This window comes from Notolabrus celidotus, chromosome 5 (genome assembly GCF_009762535.1).
Source record: "Notolabrus celidotus isolate fNotCel1 chromosome 5, fNotCel1.pri, whole genome shotgun sequence".
Taxonomy (NCBI): Eukaryota; Metazoa; Chordata; class Actinopteri; order Labriformes; family Labridae; genus Notolabrus; species Notolabrus celidotus.
The window spans coordinates 5,937,493-5,961,135 of NC_048276.1; the positions used below are offsets into that span (position 1 = coordinate 5,937,493).

At 42.3% G+C, this 23,643-nt stretch overlaps 1 protein-coding gene across 2 annotated transcripts; it reads left to right on the forward strand.

Annotated features, from left to right (window-relative positions):
- The first annotated feature begins 1,901 nt into the window (after nt 1-1,901).
- Nucleotides 1,902-21,796, forward strand: LOC117812525 (lissencephaly-1 homolog A-like). 2 transcript variants are annotated; one of them, XM_034683349.1, is made up of 11 exons: nt 1,902-2,125; nt 12,748-13,034; nt 14,605-14,689; nt 14,787-14,861; nt 15,121-15,327; nt 16,250-16,418; nt 17,936-18,038; nt 18,144-18,372; nt 19,986-20,087; nt 20,174-20,330; nt 20,441-21,796. In XM_034683349.1, exons 2-11 carry the CDS (start codon nt 13,003-13,005, stop codon nt 20,512-20,514), a joined length of 1,233 nt encoding a protein of 410 aa, XP_034539240.1. In that variant the 5' UTR covers nt 1,902-2,125; nt 12,748-13,002; the 3' UTR covers nt 20,515-21,796. The 2 variants fall into 2 exon arrangements, with proteins under 2 accessions (XP_034539240.1, XP_034539241.1); XM_034683350.1 differs by lacking the exon at nt 1,902-2,125 and adding an exon at nt 2,557-2,576.
- The last annotated feature ends 1,847 nt before the right edge of the window (nt 21,797-23,643 follow it).

Here is a 23,643-nt window from a genome sequence, read left to right on the forward strand (position 1 = left end):
ATAAGATGGAAGTGTAGAAGTGTATACCTCTTTTTTATTTAATTCAATTTATATTCACCTCATCATTATTACTATTATTTAAATTTATTTCATTATTATTATTATTATTATTATTATTATTATTATTATTATTATTATTATTATTATTATTTTTTATTGTTATTATTATTATTATTATTATAATTTTTTTTTTTTTTTTTTTTTACAATGTTAGCACATGTTTTATTTTCCTGTCCAGTGTTGTAAGCTGCTGGAACAAACAAATTATAAAGTATATCTATCTATCTATCTATCTATCTATCTATCTATCTATCTATCTATCTATCTATCTATCTATCTATCTATGAAAAATAAAAAAAAAAGATTAAAAATATTTTGTTAAAGTTAAAATTTAATTTAGATTTTAATTTAAAGCTGCTGTGAGGAACTTTTGTTTTGTATTGATTCTGGCACCCCTTGTGGACAAAGCGATACCTCTTATCTCTTGTCCTACACATGCAAAAGTAGTGTTTTCAACAAAAGCCTCATCCTGTTGTCTTCAACAGTTAACTTTATCAGGCAACGTGATTATTTTCCATGAAAACAGTCAAATAAAGGCTGTTTCTGAAGCGAGATGTCCATCATCTGGTCTGACACCTACCCCCTCAGGGTGGTTTCAGGCATTAAAAATGACAACAGAGAAGGTGTCAGTGTTGCTGCTGATGGACTTGTTTGCTATTGAAGGTCATAAAGAGGCATCAGTATCATTTTCAGTCTGTTTCTCAGCCAGTTCAAAACTCCTCACAGGGCCTTTAATTTTAAATTAAAATTTGTTGTGAGAAATATTTGACATTTTTAGAATAAGATCAATACAAGTTCAGTGGAAACCCTCTTTATTAGCAGGTACTAATAAGAGAAGATAATCCTTTATTCCTCCCACAACGGGGAAATTTAAAGTGTTACAGCAGCAAAGTAGACAAAACAGTATAAAGTAAAGAAGAGCATATATAGCAATTATTAAAAAGTTATTAGCAATTAAAATTAAAGAAGTCAAAATAAGCATATCTTACAACGTATATACACAACTAAATAATAAAGGTATAAATATTTACAAAACCAGTGATGCAGTGAAAAATGTGAACAGACTTGTAGCAGGTTAAAAACAATATACAGAACAGAACTGAGAAGATGAGTAGAAAAAACATATTGCACATGTTAGAAGAGAGGGATGAGTAATTAATGGGGTAACATTAACTTGCTCACATTCAGCCTAAATGTTTAAATGATAAAGGGCCTGAATGAAAGCTGCAGAGTAAATACTTAAAAAAAGGATGTTTTTATAAAACTGTATTTTATTGTATTTCATATTTAAATTTTAGATATTTAAAAGCTGGAAGAGAGAAAAAGCATCTCGTTTTTCCTGTATGTCTCATATATACAGTGAAAATTGACAATAAAAAACCTTTGAACATTGAAAAAACAAAGTTTATCTCCTTTAAAGCTGCTGTGAGGAACTTTTGATTTATATAAATTTTGGCGCCCCCTTGTGGACAAAGTGATACCTCTTATCTCTTCTTCTGTACATGCAAAAGTAGTGTTTTCAACAAAAATCTCACCCTGTTGTCTTTTAACAGCCAGATCTATCACTCAATGTGATTATTTGCCATGAAAAACAGCCGAAAAAGGGAGTTTCTAAAGCCAAATGTCAATCATGTGGTCTGACACCTACCCCCTCTGAGTGGTATAAGGCATTAAAAATGACAACAGAGAATGTATCAGTGTTGTTGTTTATGGTTTTGTTTGCTTTTGAATGTCATAAAGAGGCATCAGTGTTGGTTTCAGTCTGTTTCTCAGCTGGTGAAAAACTCCTCATAGTGCCTTTAATTCAAAAAGCAGTGAAAGCTTCCCTGCGCGTCACCGCTTACCTCGACGTGCGCGCTCCCGATACCCAGTCGCGACCGTTAGCTGGGGCCGGGCGAATGCGGTGCGGTGCGGTGCGGTGCGGTGATACCAGAGAGGAGGAACAAATCTGACTGACCGGGTGATGTGAAGAAAAGTCACATTATATCACGTCCTAAAAAAACAAGGTCTCCTACCCCAGACTTGAACCAGGACACAGGATACCAGGATGCCCCTTCGACAAACGGTGAGTTGTCAGTTTATCACGTTCACAGTTTAGTTTTGGGACTTGAGGAGATCTATTGGATCTATGGAGGAGATATATGGAGGATATATATGGAGGATATATATGGAGGAGATCTCTGGAGAGGATCTATTGAGGAGATCTGAGGAGAGACTTTGTTATTTTGACGACGGGTCGCCTGCAGTGTCTGCGCTCTCTCCTGTTCAGATCTCAAAATGGCGGAGAGGCCGAGAGCTAAGCTAAGTGGCAAAGTTGGCATTCACAGGTGGAGCTGTGTGGCCACTGAGCGTCCTAAAGCCCAGTTGGTGATATAACACAGCAAAGATAAATGTGGTTGTTGTCAGAGAAGCAGGTTCTGTGTTTCTCTGTCGCCTGGAGACACTTGTTATGAAGCTAGCTCAACATTCGGCTAACGTTAGCTGCGTCTATTTATGGATGAGGATGAGCTAACGTGGTAAGCTAGCTCCGGCACTGCCAGCCTGCTGCCATGTTATCCACAGCAGGGTGAAAACATTCAGATGTTATTAGACTAATGCATGATTTAGATGCTACCTTTCAGCTTGAAGACTTGTTGTAATGTGTGTTTTATTGTAAGTGAAGCAGGTTAGCTAGTGTTGTCTTGTGCGGTGTGATTTCAGCCCTAAATTCAAACTTAGGTAACACCTTATTCCAGTATATGTTAAACACATATCTGTCACATTAAGGGGTTTAATTACTTAGTTAAAACTCTCTCTGTGTGTGTGTTGTGGTTTAATGACTGTATAAATTCAGTCTGCTCTGTCTGACAGCTCCTTTATCATGCTAAGCTAGCGTTAGCAGGAAAGGGCGTTGCTGAGCCATTGCTGCAACTTTGCCCTTGTGGCCGCTGAGGTTTGGAAATACGTCACCCTAAAAGGTTTTGTACTCAAACCCATTTTTCTGAATATTTAACACAGTGTTGGGTGGATGTGTGTTGGTGTGATGCACCTTACTGCGAAGGTTTGATGAATCACAATCAGGGTGGAGACCTAGATTGTACCAACATGAAATACTGATGATGAAGGAGGCTCCACAGAGATGCAGAGACGTGTCGTGGGCTGGTTTTTTACCCTCTAATTTAATGCCTGGTGTGTTTTTTTTCAGGAGCTAGTGTTGCAAATGATTTACTGTGGAGGCCCACGCGTGCAGAATGTGTTATGAGCTTTCCTTATTCCCCATTTTACAAAATACTCCCAACACGTCAACACGTTTCTGTCACATGTTTTCAATCTGATGTTCTGGAAAATGACCTCAGCCTTTTATTTGAGCTACTTATTTAATGCAGGTGCATCACCTTTAATTCAAGTTGAACATGAATAAATCAAGAGTTTTAATATTTTGTAATAGTCTAGTTAAAGGTACAGTGCATATAATTTAGCAGCGTTTAGCAGATCAGACAGAAATACAATATAATATTCATAAGTATGTTTCAATGATTTGGTTTGTGTCCACTTAGAATGAGCCTTTCGTATTTACCTCCTTCCATGGAGGCCGCCATCTTGCTCTGCAACATTTCTACAGCAGCGCAGCATAAACAAACTATACACTATATATAAAGCGGCAACCTCCGGTCTAAGAAATATGAGTCCAATGTGGAAGTGCTAAAAACTGCAGTTCATCAAGGATCCGCTTAAGGGTGGCTCCAGAAGTACCGGAAACCACATACACATCAATTCAAAATAGCTGATCTTTACAGCAGAAATAAACATGTTTACAGCCTGGTACAAAAGACGAGTGTAGTCTGGATAGCTCATTTCTGGATCGGCACACACTGTACGGGGGTGAATTTTTTCCTAACGTGGCACTTTCAAAGATATTTAGATTATGAGTCTGACAATGAGCAGCACAGCTGCCTTGATTGACAGGTGGGAACACTGTAGCTGTTGGCAAGGAGGCTCAAAGCCCACCTCTTTACGTCACAATCGCTGGACAGCAGCAACACGGCTCCTGCCAACGATTGGCCTCAAAACAATGCCTTTGTATCAAGCACTGTTATTATTCCCCTCGTTCCCGTTATCACGGACCAATCAGAGCTACTCCCGACCCTCTGTCCTGATTGGTCAAGTGGCGGCCCCACTACGTCACCCTGATTGGCTGGGAAGCCACTACTTCCTCATAGAACGTGCACAACAATCTTTTGTGGGCGAGGTTACAACAACAGAGAGGGGAGGGGAAGTGTTGACATTCGAAATCTCTGTAAGAACTGATGTTTATGTCACGACTACCAACAGCAGCTTTAATAAATCAGGAGTTTTTATATTTTGTAACAGTCTAGTTAAAGGTACAGTACGTAGAATTTAGCAGTGTCAGCAGATCAGACAGAAATACACTATAATATTAATTATAAGAATGTTTCAATGATTTTGTTTTACACTTAGAATGAGCCTTTTGTATTTACATGAGGAGAGGGAACCCTTCCATGGAGGCCGCCATCTTGCTCTGCAACATTTCAACAGTAGCACAGAATGAACAAACTATACACCAAAGGGATGTCTCGATCCAGACCTCAACTATCAGATCAGAGCCGATCTGGATGTTTTTTAATTGATCAGTGATCTACATTTGAGTCGATCATCTCATCCAATCATTTGCATCACTAAACACAATTTGTAGCTGAAGGCTAACGCAAGTCTGAGTTCGCTTAAAGCTGCTGTTGGTAGGAATGGTGTAAAAAACGTTACTTTTCAAATTCAAATTCATGCTACTTTTCCTTTTATTTACTTAACCTTTATTTAACCAGGTTAGTCTCTTTCAGATCTCAGATCCAAGGGAGAGTTTGTCAAAAATAGCAGCAACACAACAAGAACAACAAAAAACTCATACAGGAAACAGTAGGGATGGGCATTTCAAGCGAAAATACCATTCAATAATCATTGGAATTTATTTGACAATTATTTGAATAACCCCCCCCCCCCCCCCCCCCCCCCCACACACACACACACACCCTCACACACACCTGTCCCGTTAATGGCCCGTTTGTGTGGCAGTCGCGTTAACCAGCAGCAGGACGAGGTGCTGCTAGTAGCGGGCACTGACATGCTCAGTCTCTGCATTCATCCAGGGACTGTCACTCATGTTTTCTTCTTCTTTTGCTATTGAATACAGTTAGCATTCTTCTTCTGCTGTTACTTAATGCGGTTAGCAAACAGCTTTAAGATGCTCTTCAGCCACCGTCTGGCAGGAATACCGTATTACCACCAGGCACCGGTGAAAAGGATGAAAATAGTACTTTCGATCTCCCATCCCTACTAATTACCAAGTTTAACAATTAGCAGCAGGCATTGACTGTAACTTTCAAATTGATGTTCGGTGATGTTTGTGACCCAGAGCTCCTCCATAGTGCTATCCTGTTGTCCACTCCAACTTGAGGCAGCCCAAGTTCTGAACTCCAGGCTTCAGAATGGATGAGGTTGTGGTTTATCTAGTACAGACTGAAGTCCAGAAGTTCAGATCTCCTGATTAGTGTACACATCAGAAGAGAGTAACAAGTCATTTCTGCAACACCTGAGCAAAAACAACTTTCTTGTTTCTTTACTCAACTAACTCGTCTGCATATGCCGACAGTAACCAACAGATTTAGAAAAACACCAAATATTTTTGCCGGTGTAGCTGTAACTTTCTCTCTCTTCTCCTCGTACTCCCTGTCGCTCTCTCTCTCGACTCTCCTTGTGTTTTTCTTTTCTTTATGTGTTGACCGTTAGTTTCAAAAACATACCAGCGTCAGATGAAACCTGTGCTCCAGTCAGTGTCTGACTGAACACCTGGAGTGAAATGAGGACACTTGTGGGAGTGACAGCAATGAAGCTGTGGGCTGTGGTTGTTTTCATCTATGACACACACACGTGCGAGCGCTTATGATGTTGATGCTGTAGTCACGAGATGACAATGATCACAGACAACACAGGAAGCACGATGAGAAAGACCTGATCAGTGAAGTGATCTCTGAAGACAGTATTTGAACTTTGTTGAGTGGGCCAGGGAAATGTGCGATCAGCTGGTCCAGAGTCTGTCATTCATGCATCCAGGCCATTGGACCAGTTATGATGTTACTTGTGGACAGTACACTTATTACCTTTTGAGAAAGAAGTTGTGTTATTATGCTGTTTGTTGATCTGGTCGTCTGATTGTCAGTAAGGATACAGAAACGTGATTGGCTAGATTTCTGTTAAGCTAGGTGATGAGGGGAAGAACTTTCTTCAAACATTTCTGTCTCTGATCTGTCACAGCACCGGATCTGATAGGTTTCTATTCTAGTAAATGTGTTAACTTCCACTGGATCCGCTCCGTCACAATGCATACATTGCAACAGAGCATCAATCTCAACGGGACAGGAAGTCAGGCACCAAAACAAAATGAAAACATCCGGTTAATTTTCAGAATAAAACACTCTGTGTTATCACCAGATCGTATTTCACTTAACTACAACAACAAACCAAAGTCATGATGAGCGGAGCCAGGCCTGGAGTCAACAGGTCAGAGGTTTTCAGAGGACCAGAAAGACAACATGGATGAGGAGAGGAGGAGGAGAATCCTTGATTCAGTAATTACAGCTGGGAAAACCTCGGTCACATGACTTCAGCTGTCTGGTGGTCCTGCAGTGGATATTTGGGGATGAATATTGATATTTGATTGGTGCATAGACTGTACTGTATCAGAAGAACTCTATGTGTAACTATTGAAATCAAAACATCAAAATAGTTGGACTGCACCATCTAAACAAGTCCAAGTGAAACACCCGACCTGAGACGTTCTCCATGAATGAATTGAAGTAACACCTGCTGCTCTACACTGTAGTTATGAAGCTTGTCTAGCCTCATTTATAACTGAACTGAAGTGGTGATGTTTGGCAGAGCCTTGCAAATTCATTCAAAGCTGTTATCACATTTTAGGAGGAGAGGACTCTGGTTGGATGATTAGAGGCTGTAAACAAACCCTCTCTGTAATATTTCCTCTTGATAAGCCAGATGTATCGGCAGGACCTTGAACCCTTCTCGATTTATGACTCGGACTGCTTCCCCATTGTTTCACACTAAGAATAGATAGCTGAACATTTGTCTTTCACTATGATTACTGAAGGTCTCTTTCAGCACTTGAAAAGAATCACAAGGCTCCGTGCTCTCGTCTGTCAACAATCACTGGTTGCGGTTTCAGAACGCAGCACGGAGCAGGACCGCCGGTTTTCCCGCTTACTGAATGAATTAATATCCTCCTCCTCTCCTCATCCATGTTGTCTTTCTGGTCCTCTGAAAACCTCTGACCTGTTGACTCCAGGCCTGGCTCCGCTCATCATGACGGTTTGTTGTTGTAGTTAAGTGAAATACGATCTGGTGATAACACAGTGTGTTTTATTCTGAAAATTAACCGGATGTTTTCATTTTGTTTTGGTGAAACCTGACTTCCTGTCCCGCTCCATCTGCTCTGTTGAGATTGATGCGTCGTGCTCCGGCATCCGGCAAAAATAGAAGTCTTGCGTCTCTGATCTGGAGCCTCAGCCAGAACGCAACAGAGCGGATCCAGTGGAAGTTAACACATTGACTAGAATAGAAACCTATCAGATCTGGTGGAGCTCGGCCGTCAGACTGAAACCAGGCCTCACAGTGTCACATGTGTCCTTGTTTACTTCCTTGCTGAAGTTGTCCTTTTTAAAGAATCATATTTAAAACTCTGGAGATTGTCAGTATTCTTCTGCAGGTGCAGAAGTGACGGAGGATGTTTTGGTTATGTAATAGTTTAAAGGTAGGTCTGTTTGGTCAAATGGCTATTTTTGAACCATGCTGAGAGTGCTGCTCTGCTGAAATCACTTGTTCTGTCCTGTCAGCTCAGAGAACGCGTCACTTCTGCAGGCAGGAAAAGCAGAATCCTTGAGGACACTTTAGACACGTCACTGGCTCACTGTTTGTTCTGCTTGCACTGAAAGGAAGCTCTCAATTATCCATCTGTAAAGTGTATATATACTTAAACATCTGAACATAAAGACCATCATTTATTTGGTTGTCTTCAGGGATCTTTTGTGTCTACAGCTGACTGTGAATCTGACAAAATGATGCAGCACACAATAACACAGGCAGTGATGTCTTGCTGTTTAGGTCCTCTCTGTGTCTGGTGTTAATCCTGTTAGCTGCCGTCCTGTCCCTTCTTTACATTGCTCTGTCAGCTTTATGAAAGACTTGTGGTCTCTATCACTAAGAAACACACACACACACACACACACACACGCGCACACGCACACGCACGCAGGTCCTGGGTTGTCTGGTCTAGTCGCTAAGCAGCTTAGTGCTATTGTGGCCCCAGGTGCCAGCCGTGCTGAAGCTCAGGAAGTGAATTCTCTTATTAGCTTCACAATCCCTGAGTGGTGTGTTTTGATTCGTCAGCTGTTTGTTGTTGTGTTCCTTTCATGCCTGAGTGTCACATTGTTCAAAAGGTTAGACATAAACTGAAAGTATGATCAAGAAAATCCTGTTAAAGGGAAAGCATTTAACTCAGACACAGTTGATAAAGTCTAAATAAAAGATTATTGATTAAATAAAATCTGTAAAGTCCTGCAGGCGGGATCATCTGAACCTGTATTTTTGAGAGTCTTATTAGCTGTACATAGAGAAAAGAGTTTGGGTTAAAAGGTACACAAACATTCGGTTCGCTGTGGTTCTCAGTTTTGGAGTCAGGATGCGTACAGTAAGAGAAACAAAGCGACACATACATTTATTTTCCTTTAAAGGTGACATATCATGCAAAATGGACTTTTTAATGGTTCTCTATCTGAAATATGTGTCCCTGTCTACAAACCCCCCGAGAATGAAAAAAATCCATTCTGCCCCTGTTCTGATTTCTCCACCTTTCTGTAAATGTGTGTGAAACGAGCCGTTTCAGACTTCAGTGTTTTTGTTACGTAACAACAATATCCGGTCTGTCACGGAGTCAGAGCTCGGAGCTTGTTCAACCCATAGACTGTATAAAATAATACTGAATCCCCCCTCCGTTTTTCATTACCTGCACAAATGTGTGGTAACAAGGAGCTTAGGAGGGAGGCATGCTAGTTGTAGGCTGTCTTAATAAACACAAAGGTCGGTTTTACTCCCCACGTCTGCAGATTTGAAGATCTAGTGGATGATTTTTATTAGTCATGGATAAGTGCTAGCGCTAATTAGCATAGCTACATAGCTACATGTCGTAGCTGTAGCTGTGTACCAAGACACACGTCAACATACTGTAAATTAAACAACAAGAAACACAGAATCTGTGACCAATCCTTCAGAAAGGTCCCGCTGCCTTTCTGGCAGAGGTCGGTTTTACTCCCCACGTCTGCAGATTTGAAGATCTAGTGGATGATTTTTATTTGTCATGAATAAGTGCTAGCGCTAATTAGCATAGCCACATAGCTACATGTTCATAGCTGTAGCTGTAGCTGTGTACCAAGACACACGTCGACATACTGACAAATAAAACAACAAGAAACACTAAATCTGTGACCAATGGTTCAGAAAGGTCCTGCTACAGGCGCCTCTCCGTCAGGATCAGATTCTGGATCAGATTCAGAGGGTTGAAGTAACGTGATCTCTGAGCAGCCGTATATATTGAGCCAACATGTAAACATTAGATCAACGTGCTGGACAGCCGAGGCCACATCCACTTCCTGAGGGGGCGTGGTCAGAGGGAAAACAGAGTGTTCTGAGGAGGACTGAAGAAGAGGGTTGTACAGGCAGACCAAAATCTGATTTCAAAGTGTTTTTTTGAGCATAAACTTTAAAGACATGTTTTGGGGACCTCTTAGACCAATATATATTGATGAAAAAAGCATGATATGTCACCTTTTAAAAGACACTTAAAAATCTTTGTCTAAAGTGTTCGTAGTCCTGCTCAGATTTCTGTTTTACAATATTTTAAAGGAACATTTCAGAGACACCGAGCACTGTCTCTGCTCTGCTCAAGTCTTCCTGCTGGGGGCGGGGCTTATTCATGCTTCACAAACACAGCAAAGGCTGATTAAATTATCGGCATGAACGTTAGTAAGTTAGAGTTTTCAGACTCCGGGTGAGACTCTAGAGAATAGAAGGCCCGCTTTTCTTTTCTTTTTTACTGCAAGCTGCACACATCTCTCAGCTGAAATAGATTGCTTTATATTTCTCACTGGGGAGTTTTATACTGGGGTAGACACAAATATTGATTATACACGCTCGATAAATAGAGTGACACTTCCTGTATGCTTTTCAGAGTAAATGCCTAATCTGTTTTCTTTCTGTTTAGTGACTGCTCTTGTTTTCACACTGGACAGTTACATATTGAAGGAAGCATGTGAATGAAGCTCTCCATTCATCAAACTTACTTTGAATCTCACTCTTCTTCCTTCAGCCTGTCACGTCCCTGAAACACAATGTTTTTGTCATGTGATTGATGAACAATAACGTTTTCTTACTCCAAATAGGGAGGGGCATTTCAAACCAAAATACTATCTGATAATCATTGGTATCTATTCTGTGATTATCTGAATAATCCCCCCCATGCTCACGCACGCACCTGTCCTGATACTGGTCCGTTTGTGTGGCAGTCGCCTTAACCAGCAGCAGGACAAGGTGCAGTTAGTAGCGGTCTCGGGATGGGTACCTTTCACATTTGAACCGATACCGTACCGATACCCGGTACCTGGGAATCAGTACCGGTACTCAACGGTACCAATTTTCGGTACTTTTGTGTGTTTATGTGGAAATAAATGTTAATTTAAAAAATAAAAAATCTCAAATTTGTTTAATTTAACATATTTATTTAATTTAACATGAAATGAACAGGATTCTATAGGTGATTAGATATATTAGCTGACACGTGCTTGTGGCGTCTAATTGCTCTTTCGGGAGTTTATCAATGAACACACGTGAACGCCTACGGACGGGAAAAGTCAGTTCTCCGTCTCTTCATAATAACAGACACACAACTTACTTGTTGGGCATTCATGCACACAGGAACGGTTATAAACAGGGCAGGTAGTCGGAGCGAGAGGGTCCGTCTCAACCATAGACTGTATAAAATAAACTTAATCCTCATGCAGTTCTGCCTCGCGGTGAGTGCGCACGCCCGTCAGCTGCAGGCTCCGTTTGGCGCGCTCCCACACAGATGCAGAGAGCAGAGACGTCCACCCGGTCAGTCTCTGACTTTATTACAGGGGGAAAGTATGGAAAATATCCTCCTCTTCCACTCCCTCTCAGAAACAGGGATTCGTTCAGGTACCGAAACATGGTACCGTTTGATTTTATGTGAATCGGTACTCGGTAGTACCGACGGAATTCGGTCGGTACCTATAAAAGTACCGAATTCGGTACCCATCCCTATAGCGGTCTGTCTTGATCTTTACACCGCTGTTTCTGTGACGTTTACATTTTACAGCCATGCTCAGTCTCTGGGAATACATGTGTAGTGGTGTGAGATTCAGAAGCGCAACAAATTGCATTGTCTGTCGCTAGTTTTCTTCTTCTTTTGCTATTTAATGCAGTTAGCATTCTTCTTCTCCTGTTAATTAATGCGGCTAGCAAACAGCTTTTAGACGCTCTATAGCCACCATCTGGCTGGAATACTATATCACAACCAGGCACTGGTAAACCTAAAGAAAAGTTGTACTTCTAAAATGAGAAAATATTCACATTAACTCCATTTTTTTTTCCAAGTGAACGAATATTCGAACAATTGAAGAGCATGTCCCATCCCTACTCCAAAACACAGACAGTAGTGGGAGAAGTGTAGCCATGGAGATCACAGCTATGTAGTCTACACACTTATTACATATTAATGATTACATTTGAGCGTTATAGTTGGAATATAATTCAAATTACAAATAGTTAGAAATGAGATTTGAATGGGATTGTAGATGAACATTGACAGCCTTGGTCTGCACAGACAGGAGATGAGTATAAAGATGATATGACTCTTTGTCACATATGAGCTTCACATGATGCTCAGGATCGGTTGTTATTAACACTCGCTCTGCATTTGACATTGATGCTGTGACTTCAGAGAGCTGTGGCTGAACAAAGTCATAGATGTTCAGGTCTGCCTCAGCTAGCTTGCCTTGCCTCTTAAAGTTTCTATGTGTGTGATTTCATCACTTGGTGAGATTTGTCTTTCTCCCGTTGTGATTAAATGTTTTATTACAAAGCGTACAGACGATCAGACGTTTGGATATTAAGTCAACATGTCTTGATTTCTCAGGTGAAGACTGTGAATTGCTTCAGGGATATCAGACACTGTTGTTTTCTCCTTCTTGTAAAACAACTGATGCTTACTAGGAAGCCACTTAAGCGAGCATTAGTCTCATGAAAGATAAAAGGTCACACTCAGACTCTTGAAGATTGAGAACGCTGAGCACAGTATGCTCGATAAGCAGCTGAACCTCGGTCAGGTTCATAACTTTGATCAATGAAGGACTTAAAGATGAAGCATCAGTGCATCTATGAATGAAGGAGAGGATGACAAAGTGTTCTTAAGATGCTGTTTATTTTACCTCTCAGATTTGAATCGCCTCTTCAGCATGCTAACTTGAAAAAGCAGATCAGAAAAGTTCACGTTAGAAGAATAGAAATGTATCCTTTCATTAACCTCCTCTCTCTTCTCTCTTCTCTCCTCAGGTGATGGGCACGTCTGATTAGTTGGAAAGATCCGAGTCAGTGAATACTCGTGGAGCCTCGCACCGACCGTTGATCGACAGCAGTATCTCCACTTCAACTCCCTCTGCGTGGCACACTCTCCACCGACACTGAGACTCTGAAGGACAGACATCGCTGCGGGACTAGACGCCTCCCCGACGCACACTTCCCCAGCCAGATTCCCCCAGCACATCACCTCACCCTTACCTCCCCGAGAGGGAGAGAACAGCAGCCGGCATGGTGCTGTCACAGAGACAAAGAGATGAACTGTGAGTGCCTGGATGTAAATGTGTGGGTGTGCCGGCTCATTACACATGCAAACAAGAGCAGACATGTAGACAAACAAGTATATTCTGCTCCAAAGCGGTACTGTCGTATTATATGTGAGCTTTTTGGTGATACTCTCAAAATGTGACCAGATTTAAATTCAGTGTTTTTCATCTCCTGAAAGGAAGCATTCATCCTGAAGAGGTTAATGCACATGTTAGGAGAAAGTGCATTCTTTAACAAGTCTACTTTGTAATTATTGAGGAAATGTGAGAAGGAAAGATCTTCAAGGTGCTTCAGTTGACAGCTACTTAGTGAATATTTCATAACCCACATGACAGGAGCGAGGAAGAGGGGGGGATGGGGAGGAGGACCAGAATGATGGCTGGTTAGGGTTGAGCCTCTCTGCAGAAACATCACAAAGCGTGCACTCCGGTCCAAACAGCTGATAACAGATCGTTCTTTACTTTCGCAGTCAAGAAGTCTTAGTTTTAAAATGAATAATAAGTGGACATCCTGCTCCCGGTCATGGTCTAGTATCTGGTGTGTATAACAAACAGTTTTATCAGGGTGACAGTTAGCCAATCAAAGTAGTCCTCAAGCCGTAGCCTAAATTTAGCAACGCTCCTCGTGAAATATTCACCACCCGGTTCATAAAAAAAGCTGTTCCACTCATGACTGAGTCCATGTCCTTGTGAGCCAGTTTTTATTTGTGGTTTAGGTTCTTTGTGCTCGTGGTTGCCCTGTCCTTGCAGCATCTGTAATCTGTTCTCTCTCCGCGGCAAGGCCTGGTTTCCATAGCAGTAGTGCTTTCTTTGCTGAAGACTTCTCTTGAAGAACTCGCTCTAATTTGAGGTGTAATTGTAAAACTTGAATCCCAACGCTCCCATCAGTTTGACACGGTGTTCTCTTCTCTGTTAAAGGACACAGCACTATTTACACAGCTGATATTCAACTACTGACAAACTTATTTAGACTTTATTGATAGGTAATTGATTAAGCTTTTTGTAGCCTCAAACTCATGTCTCATTTATACTCCTACCTCTGGTTTTTGTGTGCCCCCTTTGCTCCTCAGAACACAGTTTTTCACAAGTTGTGTTTTTTTGGGGCTTTTGTGCCTTAATGATAGGACAGCTGAAGAGAGACAGGAAATGTGGGGAGCAGAGAGGGGGGGAAGACATGCAGGAAATGGTCGTGGCCGGGAGTCGAGCCGGCAACCTCTGCGACGAGGACTATAGCCTCTGTATGTGGGGTGCTTAGACCGCTAGGCCACCATCGCCCCTCCTCAGAACACAGTTAAAGGTGTAGGACAACCCTTCAAGGCCCTGATAGGTCATCAAGGTTCAAGATTTCTTTATCACTGAAGAAGATACATTTGATGTGCAGTTGGGAGACTTAAAACTATTTCCAAAAATCAAGGAAACATCTTGTATCAATACAAATACAAAGTTTACATCCAAACAAAGACATAACATTTAAAATCAGGTCAGATTATGTAGGAGGAACTTAAAGGTAAATGATGACAAGTCAACACCTGAAACCTTTAAACCGTTTTTATTCCACTTTTCTTAGAAACCGAGCTATAGCTGACTACCTCCGGTCCAATGGATACGAGGAGGCCTATTCCACCTTCAAGAAAGAGGCAGAATTAGATATGGTAAGTAGGAAGTTTAAGAAAAAAAGACATGATAAAAATGTGTGGACTCATAATGTCTAACCTTAATGTGAATCTGTGTCTGTTTTTTGATTTACAGAATGAAGAGGTAGATAAAAAGTATGCAGGGCTTTTGGAAAAGAAATGGACATCAGTCATCAGATTACAGAAGAAGGTAAGGAGTGTTTGTGTGCTCACTGATTTACACGAGAGGTTTAATGAATCTATGTGAGGTAGAGAAGGTGGATCACATGGGTGCATCATAAAACAAAGCATATTCTTGGTGGTCATGCTCTCGTCACTCATCTAGACAAACATCTGCACTTACACTAACAAGAAATCTGAACTGTCAGTTTACAAACATGAAACTTGCTCCACTCAGTTTAGTGAATCACATGTTTTTATTGAGGTATGTTTTTGTTGCTTTCCCTCAGGTGATGGAGTTGGAGTCGAAGTTGAACGAAGCGAAGGAAGAGATTACGCACGGAGGACCTGTGGGTCAGAAGAGAGACCCCAAGGAGTGGATCCCCCGTCCCCCAGAGAGATACGCACTGAGTGGGCACCGTGCTCCAGTCACACGGGTCATTTTCCACCCTGTCTTCTCTGTAATGGTCACGGCCTCAGAGGATGCAACCATCAAGGTGTGTATGTGTGTAGAACACCGAAAGAAAGAAAGAAAGAAAGAAAGAAAGAAAGAAAGAAAGAAAGAAAGAAAGAAGGAAAGAAAGAAAGAAGGGGAACGCTTTTAGAAATAAAGGAAGTAGGAAATGAAGTGATTTACAGTTTGACCCACTGTTTTTTTTTGTCCTCTTATAACAGTCACAGTAATCGAAGCCATTATCACACTGATGTTTGACCTTTCAGTTTTACTTCCTGTTTGTAATCTCTGGAATCTCTTAAGACTCCTTTCTTTGTCCTCTCAGTATTTCACACTAATCTGCTTCATGAATGTCTTTAAACTGTAACATGAAAGCAGAGCGGTGTCTGCATGCGGCATCACTGAGCATTGCAGCACAACAGAACAGAGCCTCTGCAGCTCTGACCCTTCAGATCAAAGCTGTACTGCAGATCTGAGGCCTTTCTCCCTGTTTATTCTCCCTGCCTCAACACGCCCCCACCTCCTCCTCCTCCCTCTACCCTCCATCCTCCCCCTCTCCCTCCCTGCTTCCCCTCCTTTCTCACTCAGTTTCTTTTTCTGCTTTGTCACTGCTCATCTATGTGGAGGTGGGTTGATGCTCTTGTTGTCTGAACCGACAGTCCTGTGGAAAAGCACCTTCGAAAAAAATGCTAAATTGTCTCTTTTTAAACCCACGCCTTCTTTTTCCTTTTCAGCCTTTTATGTGTTCGACTGAGTCAGCAAATTATTGAATTCCCGTAATTTGATTTTAGCTCAAACACTGACTCTGTTAGAAATTAAGGATCCTCTGCTTGGACACAAAGAGATGAACTCATTTCAGTTGATTTCATCCTCTGCTTTGAATCTAAGATGAAGTCACAGCTCTGTTACATGGAGGAGATAAAGATGAAGTGTCTCACCGTCTGTAACTCTGTCTGTGGTTCTAGGTGTGGGACTATGAGGCAGGAGACTTCGAGCGGACCCTGAAGGGCCACACAGACTCTGTGCAGGACATCTCTTTCGACCAGACGGGAAAGCTGCTGGCTTCATGTTCAGCTGACATGAGCATCAAACTTTGGGACTTCCAAGGGTTTGAGTGCATCCGAACAATGCATGGTAAGAGAGATTCCTCTTATGTTCCAGTACAGAAACACCTTAACAAGTGGTGACAGTAGAGTAATACTCAAACAGAAGTTAAGTTCTTAGCCGCTTCATCACAGATCTGATTGGATGAAATGAATCGAAGAGGATAATTGGATCCAGCAGTTACTACAATTAGGTTTACAAGTGTTTAATGTGTTCATCACTCAAGACTGTGTGTCAATAAGGAAACTCTAAGCTTCACTTTAATTGAATGAAAGTCAATTTCACTTTAATTTATTCGGATTTATCCCATTAAGAATAATGTCTAATAAAAGGTTACTTTCATTATTTGACTGTTCAATATGTTTGGACACATCTATCGTTGGTTTAAAGGTGCAGTGTGTAGTCATGAGCAGCATTCAGCACTACAGACTTTGTAGAAATTGAATATAATATTAATACTTCAATCAATCTTTATTTGTGAAGCGCCAAATCCAACCGTACTCTATGTTCTATTATTAACAAAGACCCAACATCAAGACAGGATAAGATCCAGTCCCATCTTACAGACAGGACTCAGTCTGCTCTCATCTTAATCCACCATGAGCAGAGCACTTTGCAGCATTTAGCAAGTTACAGTGGCAAGGACAAACTTCCTTTAACAGGCAGAAACCTCCAGCAGGACCAGACTCATGTTGGAGAGAGGGATAGATGGAAAAAAGAGAGATGATAGTGGTGAGATGGAGAGTAGTAGTTGTAGCAGCTAGAGTCTGGCACGTCCACAGCAGCAGGCCTTCTAAGGCAGAGGAACCTACGAGACAAGGGAGCTCAAGGACTCCAGAAAGGTCTATGGTTAGTAACTTTAATGGGACAGGAAGACATTACAAGGGCAGGCCAACAGGACTCAGTCTGATCTCATCTTAATCCACCATGAGTAGAGCACTTTGCAGCATTTAGCAAATTACAGTGGCAAGGACAAACTTCCTTTAACAGGCAGAAACCTCCAGCAGGACCAGACTCATGTTAGACACACATCTACAGAGACCGTGTTGGAGAGAGGGATAGAGGGAGATGAAGAGAGAGAGAGATGATAGAGGTGAGACGGATAGTAGTAGTTGTAGCAGCTGGAGTCTGGCACGTTCACAACAGCAGGCCATCTATGGCAGTGACTCAGAGGAACCTACGAGACAAGGGAGCTCGAAAGGTCTGTGGTTAGTAACTTTAATGAGATAGGGAGAGATACTTTGTTTAAATGAGTGTATAAACACCTAAATATAAAGAGTGTTTTTTTTTTTTGTTAAGTTAGAATATCTACATAGGAGCACATAGTAAAACATAGTACATAGTAAAAGCTGTACATCACAGGAGCTTCTTGTCCTTGAAGGACACTGTCACTTCACTGACAGGGTGATGAGCAAGGGAACATTTAAATCTAGCATCTGATGTCTTTTAGATGTTGCTGAATATTCCCATTTCTACACACTGTTCCTTTAAGTATGATGATGACCTTAAACCAGTTACACAACTGAACTCTTGACTGTCTCCTCCAGGCCACGATCACAATGTGTCGTCTGTAGCCATCATGCCAAATGGTGACCACATAGTGTCTGCCTCCAGAGACAAGACCATGAAGATGTGGGAGGTGGCTACTGGGTAAGTGAGGAGGAGGAGGAGGAGGAGGAGCGTTTGCATCTCTTTGTAAAACAAGCTCTCATAAAGATGTGTACTGATGTACGTCCACATATCGTCCACCTGCAGGTACTGCGTGAAGACATTCACAGGCCACAGGGAGTGGGTGAGGATGGTGCGTCCCAACCAGGACGGCTCGTTGATCGCCAGCTGCTCCAACGACCAAACAGTGCGCGTGTGGGTGGTCGCCTCGAAGGAGTGCAAAGCCGAGTTGCGGGAGCACGAACATGTGGTGGAGTGCATCTCCTGGGCCCCTGAATGTGCTCACCCCACCATCCTGGAGGCCACAGGTTCAGAGGTATGAACAGCTGCTGCAGGATCGAACAGATGTAGCTGTTGGCGTGTTTTTGTTATGTGTTTCCAGCAAAGATGGAACCATTTAGCACCAAAATAATGATGGTGTTAAAGAAAGTGCAGCTTCTGTTAAGTGCACTCTTCAGAGAGGTCTGAGAGCCTCCGAGGAGACGGTCACATCGCTATAAATTAAACGCATCACTCCGGTTTCCACAGCACATTTATTATACGTCTGTCACAAACAGCTGAAGAGCCCAGACACTTATATTTAGCTTCAGGCTTTTTGCCTTCAAAAACATATTCACATTTATACATTTAAAGCTCAGTCTGCTGCTGTTGTGCTTGGGGCTCTTTAAAGGCTGATTTATACTTCTGCGTCGCCCCTACCCAGCAGTGGCTGACGCAGACATGAGCACTACTTACTTGTGCGTCGATGTGTATGTGGCGCACAGCAATTCGCCGCCGAAACGCTTGAGGGCAGTGTGGTCTCTCTGATAGTCCGGTCGCCTGCTTCCGGCCCCGCTACGATCTCTGTTTACTTTTCCACAGAGATTCAGAGCGTGTTATGTTCATCTACAGCTGATACATGTTGCTGTTTATCATAAAGACGTGATTACATGAAGAATAGAGAGGAGGAGATAAAACACACGGCTGATGAGGGGCACATACAATGCCTCCGAGCGGACCAATCACAGGGCTTGCGTTCCGCGTTGATTCTACGGATAGTTACATTTTGGAGGAGGTGTACGTCAGCTATGTGCGTAGGCCTCTGCGTAGGTACAGGAGCTGTGCAGGCTTCTGGCGTAGACTACGCCGTCGATTCGTTGCAGAAGTATAAATCCGGCTGAAGGCTGGACCTGGACACGGAGTAGCTATGAGCTAAATCAGGGGCATCAAACTCATTTCAGTTCAGGGGCCACATACAGCCCAAGTTGATCTGAAGTGGGCGGGACCAGCAAAATTATAACATAATAACCTATTAATAATGACAACTCTAAATGTTTCCCTTTGTTTTACTGCAAAAAAATACAAGTACATTCTCAAAATGTGCAAATTTAATGAGCCATCTTTCTACAAAAGCAGCTCCTGGATTATGCAAACAGCAAGTAATCCATTTTCTCACTTTGAGAAAAAAAAGTCCCAGAAACAAAGCGCTGTGATTTTATGCGACCCCCAGAGGACAAATTTGAAATAGTTACTTTTATTGAAAAATTGCAGTTAATGTCTTCTCTGTCATTTTTTCATTTTGCAAAGTCGTTCCGCGGGGCAGATTGGAACCTCTGGCTGGCCGATTTTGGCCCGCGGGCCGCATGTTTGACACCCCTGAGCTACATGATTGCAAGATGTAGGTGTTAGCATGCTAATTTTGGCGAAAAGGCAGTTAAAACAATTAACAGCTGAGGCCAGGGGGAGTGATGTGAGTATTTTAATTGTTTAGCCTTAAAGGAAAGAATTTGTCAAAGGTTGATTTTGACCTAAAGCTGGTATTGGATACAAAGTTTGGGATGACACTGCCATTCTTTAAGTCGTCATTTCATACTCAAGGTACATTTTTTGATGCTCTTCATGAAGCCAATCACTCCTTCTTTCATCACCCCTTTATTTCTTCTCCTGCAGAGCAAGAAGAGTGGGAAACCTGGCCCCTTCCTCCTCTCCGGATCCAGAGATAAAACGATTAAGATGTGGGACGTCAGCATCGGCATCTGCCTTATGACTCTGGTGAGCAATCCGAGTGACGGTCGTCTCAGTGATGCTGCTCATTTTTTTGAAGGGGGGATGGTGGATAACCGGTCTTGTTTGTGCAGGTGGGTCACGATAACTGGGTGCGTGGAATATTGTTTCACCCTGGAGGAAGATTCATAGTGAGCTGTGCCGATGACAAAACCCTTAGGATCTGGGACTACAAGAACAAACGCTGCATGAAGACCCTGTGTGCCCATGAACACTTTGTTACCTCTCTGGGTAAGATGGGGTTCTTTTTGGGAGTCTAATGCATCTCCTGTGTGTTGTACAGATGCACAACCTGTATTGGACTTGTTGTTTATCTTTAATGTGGGTTTCATCTCTTTCAGATTTCCACAAGACTGCTCCCTACGTGGTGACGGGCAGTGTCGATCAGACAGTCAAAGTCTGGGAGTGCCGCTGAGACCGCCTCTGTCTCTCACCTTTCCTGCCCTTACCCCGAGCTCCAAACAGTCTAAAGCCCCCCTCCCTTACCCCACCCTTGTCTTTACCTCCGCCCTCTTCCTTCTGTCTTTACACCCAGCCAAGCCCCTCACCTCTCGCACTCCAAACCATAGCTGACCATGGCGCTTTACCTTCTCCCTGTCCCCTTTGCCTCGCTCCCCTCTCCTTCCTTCCTTCCTTCCTTCCTTCCTTCCTTCCTCCCCTACATCAGTCCAGCCCTATTAAGATGACTATTGTCCTTTTATGTAAATTATTCTGGATGTAGGGTTCGCTTAATAAATGTCACGCAATCTCTGACACATAAACACACTCAAAGATAAGAAGTATTCCTTGCATGGTGAATCAAACAAAAAAATTGTATACTGTTAAAATTTGCCGGATTTGCGTACTATTGTCATCACTTCCTGTCGGGTCGAAGGGTAAATATCCTTGTGTGCTGGCGCAGGTGGATTTCGGTTAGCTGACTGACTGCGCCCCTCGTCGAAGGGGGTCTAGTTTTATGTCCTGCTTGGTTTTGCTCCATGCCTCTGTCGTCGTGGTCCGTCGCTGCGTGGTTGGTGAAAAGAAAAGGTGTGAGGAAAAGAAAATCATGGAAGAAACGAGCGGAAGCTGTCCAGGAGAAGACGATAATAACCGGTTAAAGAAACTAACTAACCAGGATGCAGCTCCCTAGTCGAATCACACAAGGTTCTGTGGGCGAGTGCGCGTGTACATGTGTGTATACATTGTGCGAGTGTGTGTGTGTGTTTGTATATTATGACAGGAGAATCTCTCCGCCGCCTCTGCTCTGAAGGTCAGAGGAGAGAGAGAGAGGAGGCAAAGCTTCTCACCCACTGTGTTCATTCATACTACTTCATCTCTTTTAACAAAATGCTTTCTTGTAGACACTCACAGGACCTTAATGATCCCTAAGCTGCTGGGAGCACAGGCACACGCCCCATAGCAAAAGTGTGTGTTTTACAGAGGAAAAAGTCTGCTCACCTTTTCTGAGGTTTGTATGTGTGTGTGTATGTCAGCCCAGAGAAAATCGCCCTGTGCCGCCCTCTTGCTCGCTATCTCTGCCTTGTTAACCCATTGAGGGCTCCCTCACACGGGATTTTCATTCTGCTTTCTGTGGTTTCACTGCTCTCTTTACACACACATACACTCAAAAACGCACATACACGCACAGTAAAAGTTGTGTATCAATATATCTGGATGTCATTGTTTGCAACATAATGAAATAAAATTCTGTAAATATATACGTCACCCCGTGTGTGTTTTTCTTTGAGGACGAGATGAGGGAGAAGAACCTCGGGGAGTCAGACAGGACGACCACAGAGGGTCACAGTGAGGTCAGATACTGCAGCAACACCTTTGCACCTCATGCATGATAACAGCGGCACTGCAATTAAGTCAGCGCTGTATCCTGTGCAGTTTTTATCTTCCAGCATTTGCCACCTTTGAATCCAACTGATAGTGCTGTCTTTGCTGATTGTATGGAGTAAGGACTTTAATATACACTACCAGTCAAAAGTTTGGACACACCTTCTCATTCAAAGGTTTTTATTTATTTATTGTAGATTAATAGTGAAGACATGAAAACTATGAAATAATCTGGTTTTGTCATAATCTGGATTACAACAGTAGTCAAATAGGGATATCCATTGTGTGCTAACAATACCTCTGAACAACACAACTGATGGTCTCATTAAGAAGGCAAGTCATTCTACAAAAATGAACTCTTGACAAGGCTCATGTTACTAAGGCTACGTTCACACTGCAGGCAAAAGTGTCCCAAATCTGATTCTTTGGGGGTCAAGTGACCAGGTCAGATTTTTTTAGAGGCAGTGTGAACACTCAAATCTGTGGTCCTGAATCAGATACAGATCTGATTTGTTTTCAGTGCGACCTCAGTGTGAACGGCCAAGGCGGATTTGATGCGCATTTGATACTTCCACGTCACTCCATTGATGGAGATGGAGCACCTCAATTGAGTGTCCTGACAAAGGAGTCTTGGGGAGAGCCGCTGAGCCAGAAGTTTTGAACAAACTCTGTCTCTGTGAAACTATTAGCGTCTCAGACCCACCACTCCTGACTCCGTGTCCACATCCACACAGACCTTTCAATCGTATTTGCGGCCACAGCTCCACAAAAAGCCGAAACAAGCACTTTGGCTCTCTTTTTCTTTATACTTGACCGCCTCCGCACCTGGTCATTCATTCTCCATCTCCCACTGCACGAAGACTTTGTAACAAAGGTGAAAATACTGACTTCCTCCATGTTTACGTTTGTGAAACAGCTGCATGTGATGTCATCGGGGGGCAGTTCGGAGCAGCAAACAGTTCACACTGGAATCAGATACAGGTCACATTATAGATGGTAATGTGAACAGACAAACAAAAAATCAGAATTGAGCATTAAGCATTGCAGTGTGAACGTAGCCTTAGAAACCATTCCAGGAGACCACTTCATGAAGCAGACTGAGAGAATACCAAGAGTGTGCAAAGCTGTCATGAAGGAAAAAGGGGGCTACTTTACAGAATGTAAAATATAAAACATATTCTGCTTTGTTTAACACTTTTATGTAAATTAAATAATTCCATATATGTCCTTTCATAGTTTGGATGTCTTCAGTATTAATCTACAGTGTTTACAATAATTAAAATAAATACAAACCCTTGAATGAGAAGGTGTTTTTAATATTAAGACCTATGACATCATGTAGCTTAGAAGTAAGAAGCTGACTTTCTTTAAAAAAAAAAGTGTCTTATTTCTTTAAATCATCAGAGGAAAAGGTTCAGAAAGAAATAGGTCACTAGACAAAACAGAGGAAGCCACGCTGTAGACTGCAAATATTATTTATGTATAACTATCAGGCTCTGCTGCTCAGATGTAGGTCTCCTGCTACAGGCCTCTTAGCATTGTAGCATCTTTAGCAAACATCCATCCGACCAGGGATCAGATGCTGATGATGTTACAACACCGACAGAGAAGGAACAGATTGCTATTGATCTTGTGTTTGTCTTTTAGAGTGAGAGATAATGAAAGACAGAGTTATAACTTCTGACATGTATTCCTCAGGCACAGCCCAGGTACTCTGACTGGA

What these genes read in the sequence shown, in the direction of transcription:
- LOC117812525 (XM_034683349.1), top strand. Translation starts at nt 13,003, where the DNA reads ATGGTGCTGTCACAGAGACAAAGAGATGAACT. An exon ending in CAGAGACAAAGAGATGAACT is followed by an intron (nt 13,035 to 14,604) that starts GTGAGTGCCTGG and finishes CACTTTTCTTAG; the next exon opens with AAACCGAGCTATAGCTGACT. An exon ending in TCATCAGATTACAGAAGAAG is followed by an intron (nt 14,862 to 15,120) that starts GTAAGGAGTGTT and finishes GCTTTCCCTCAG; the next exon opens with GTGATGGAGTTGGAGTCGAA.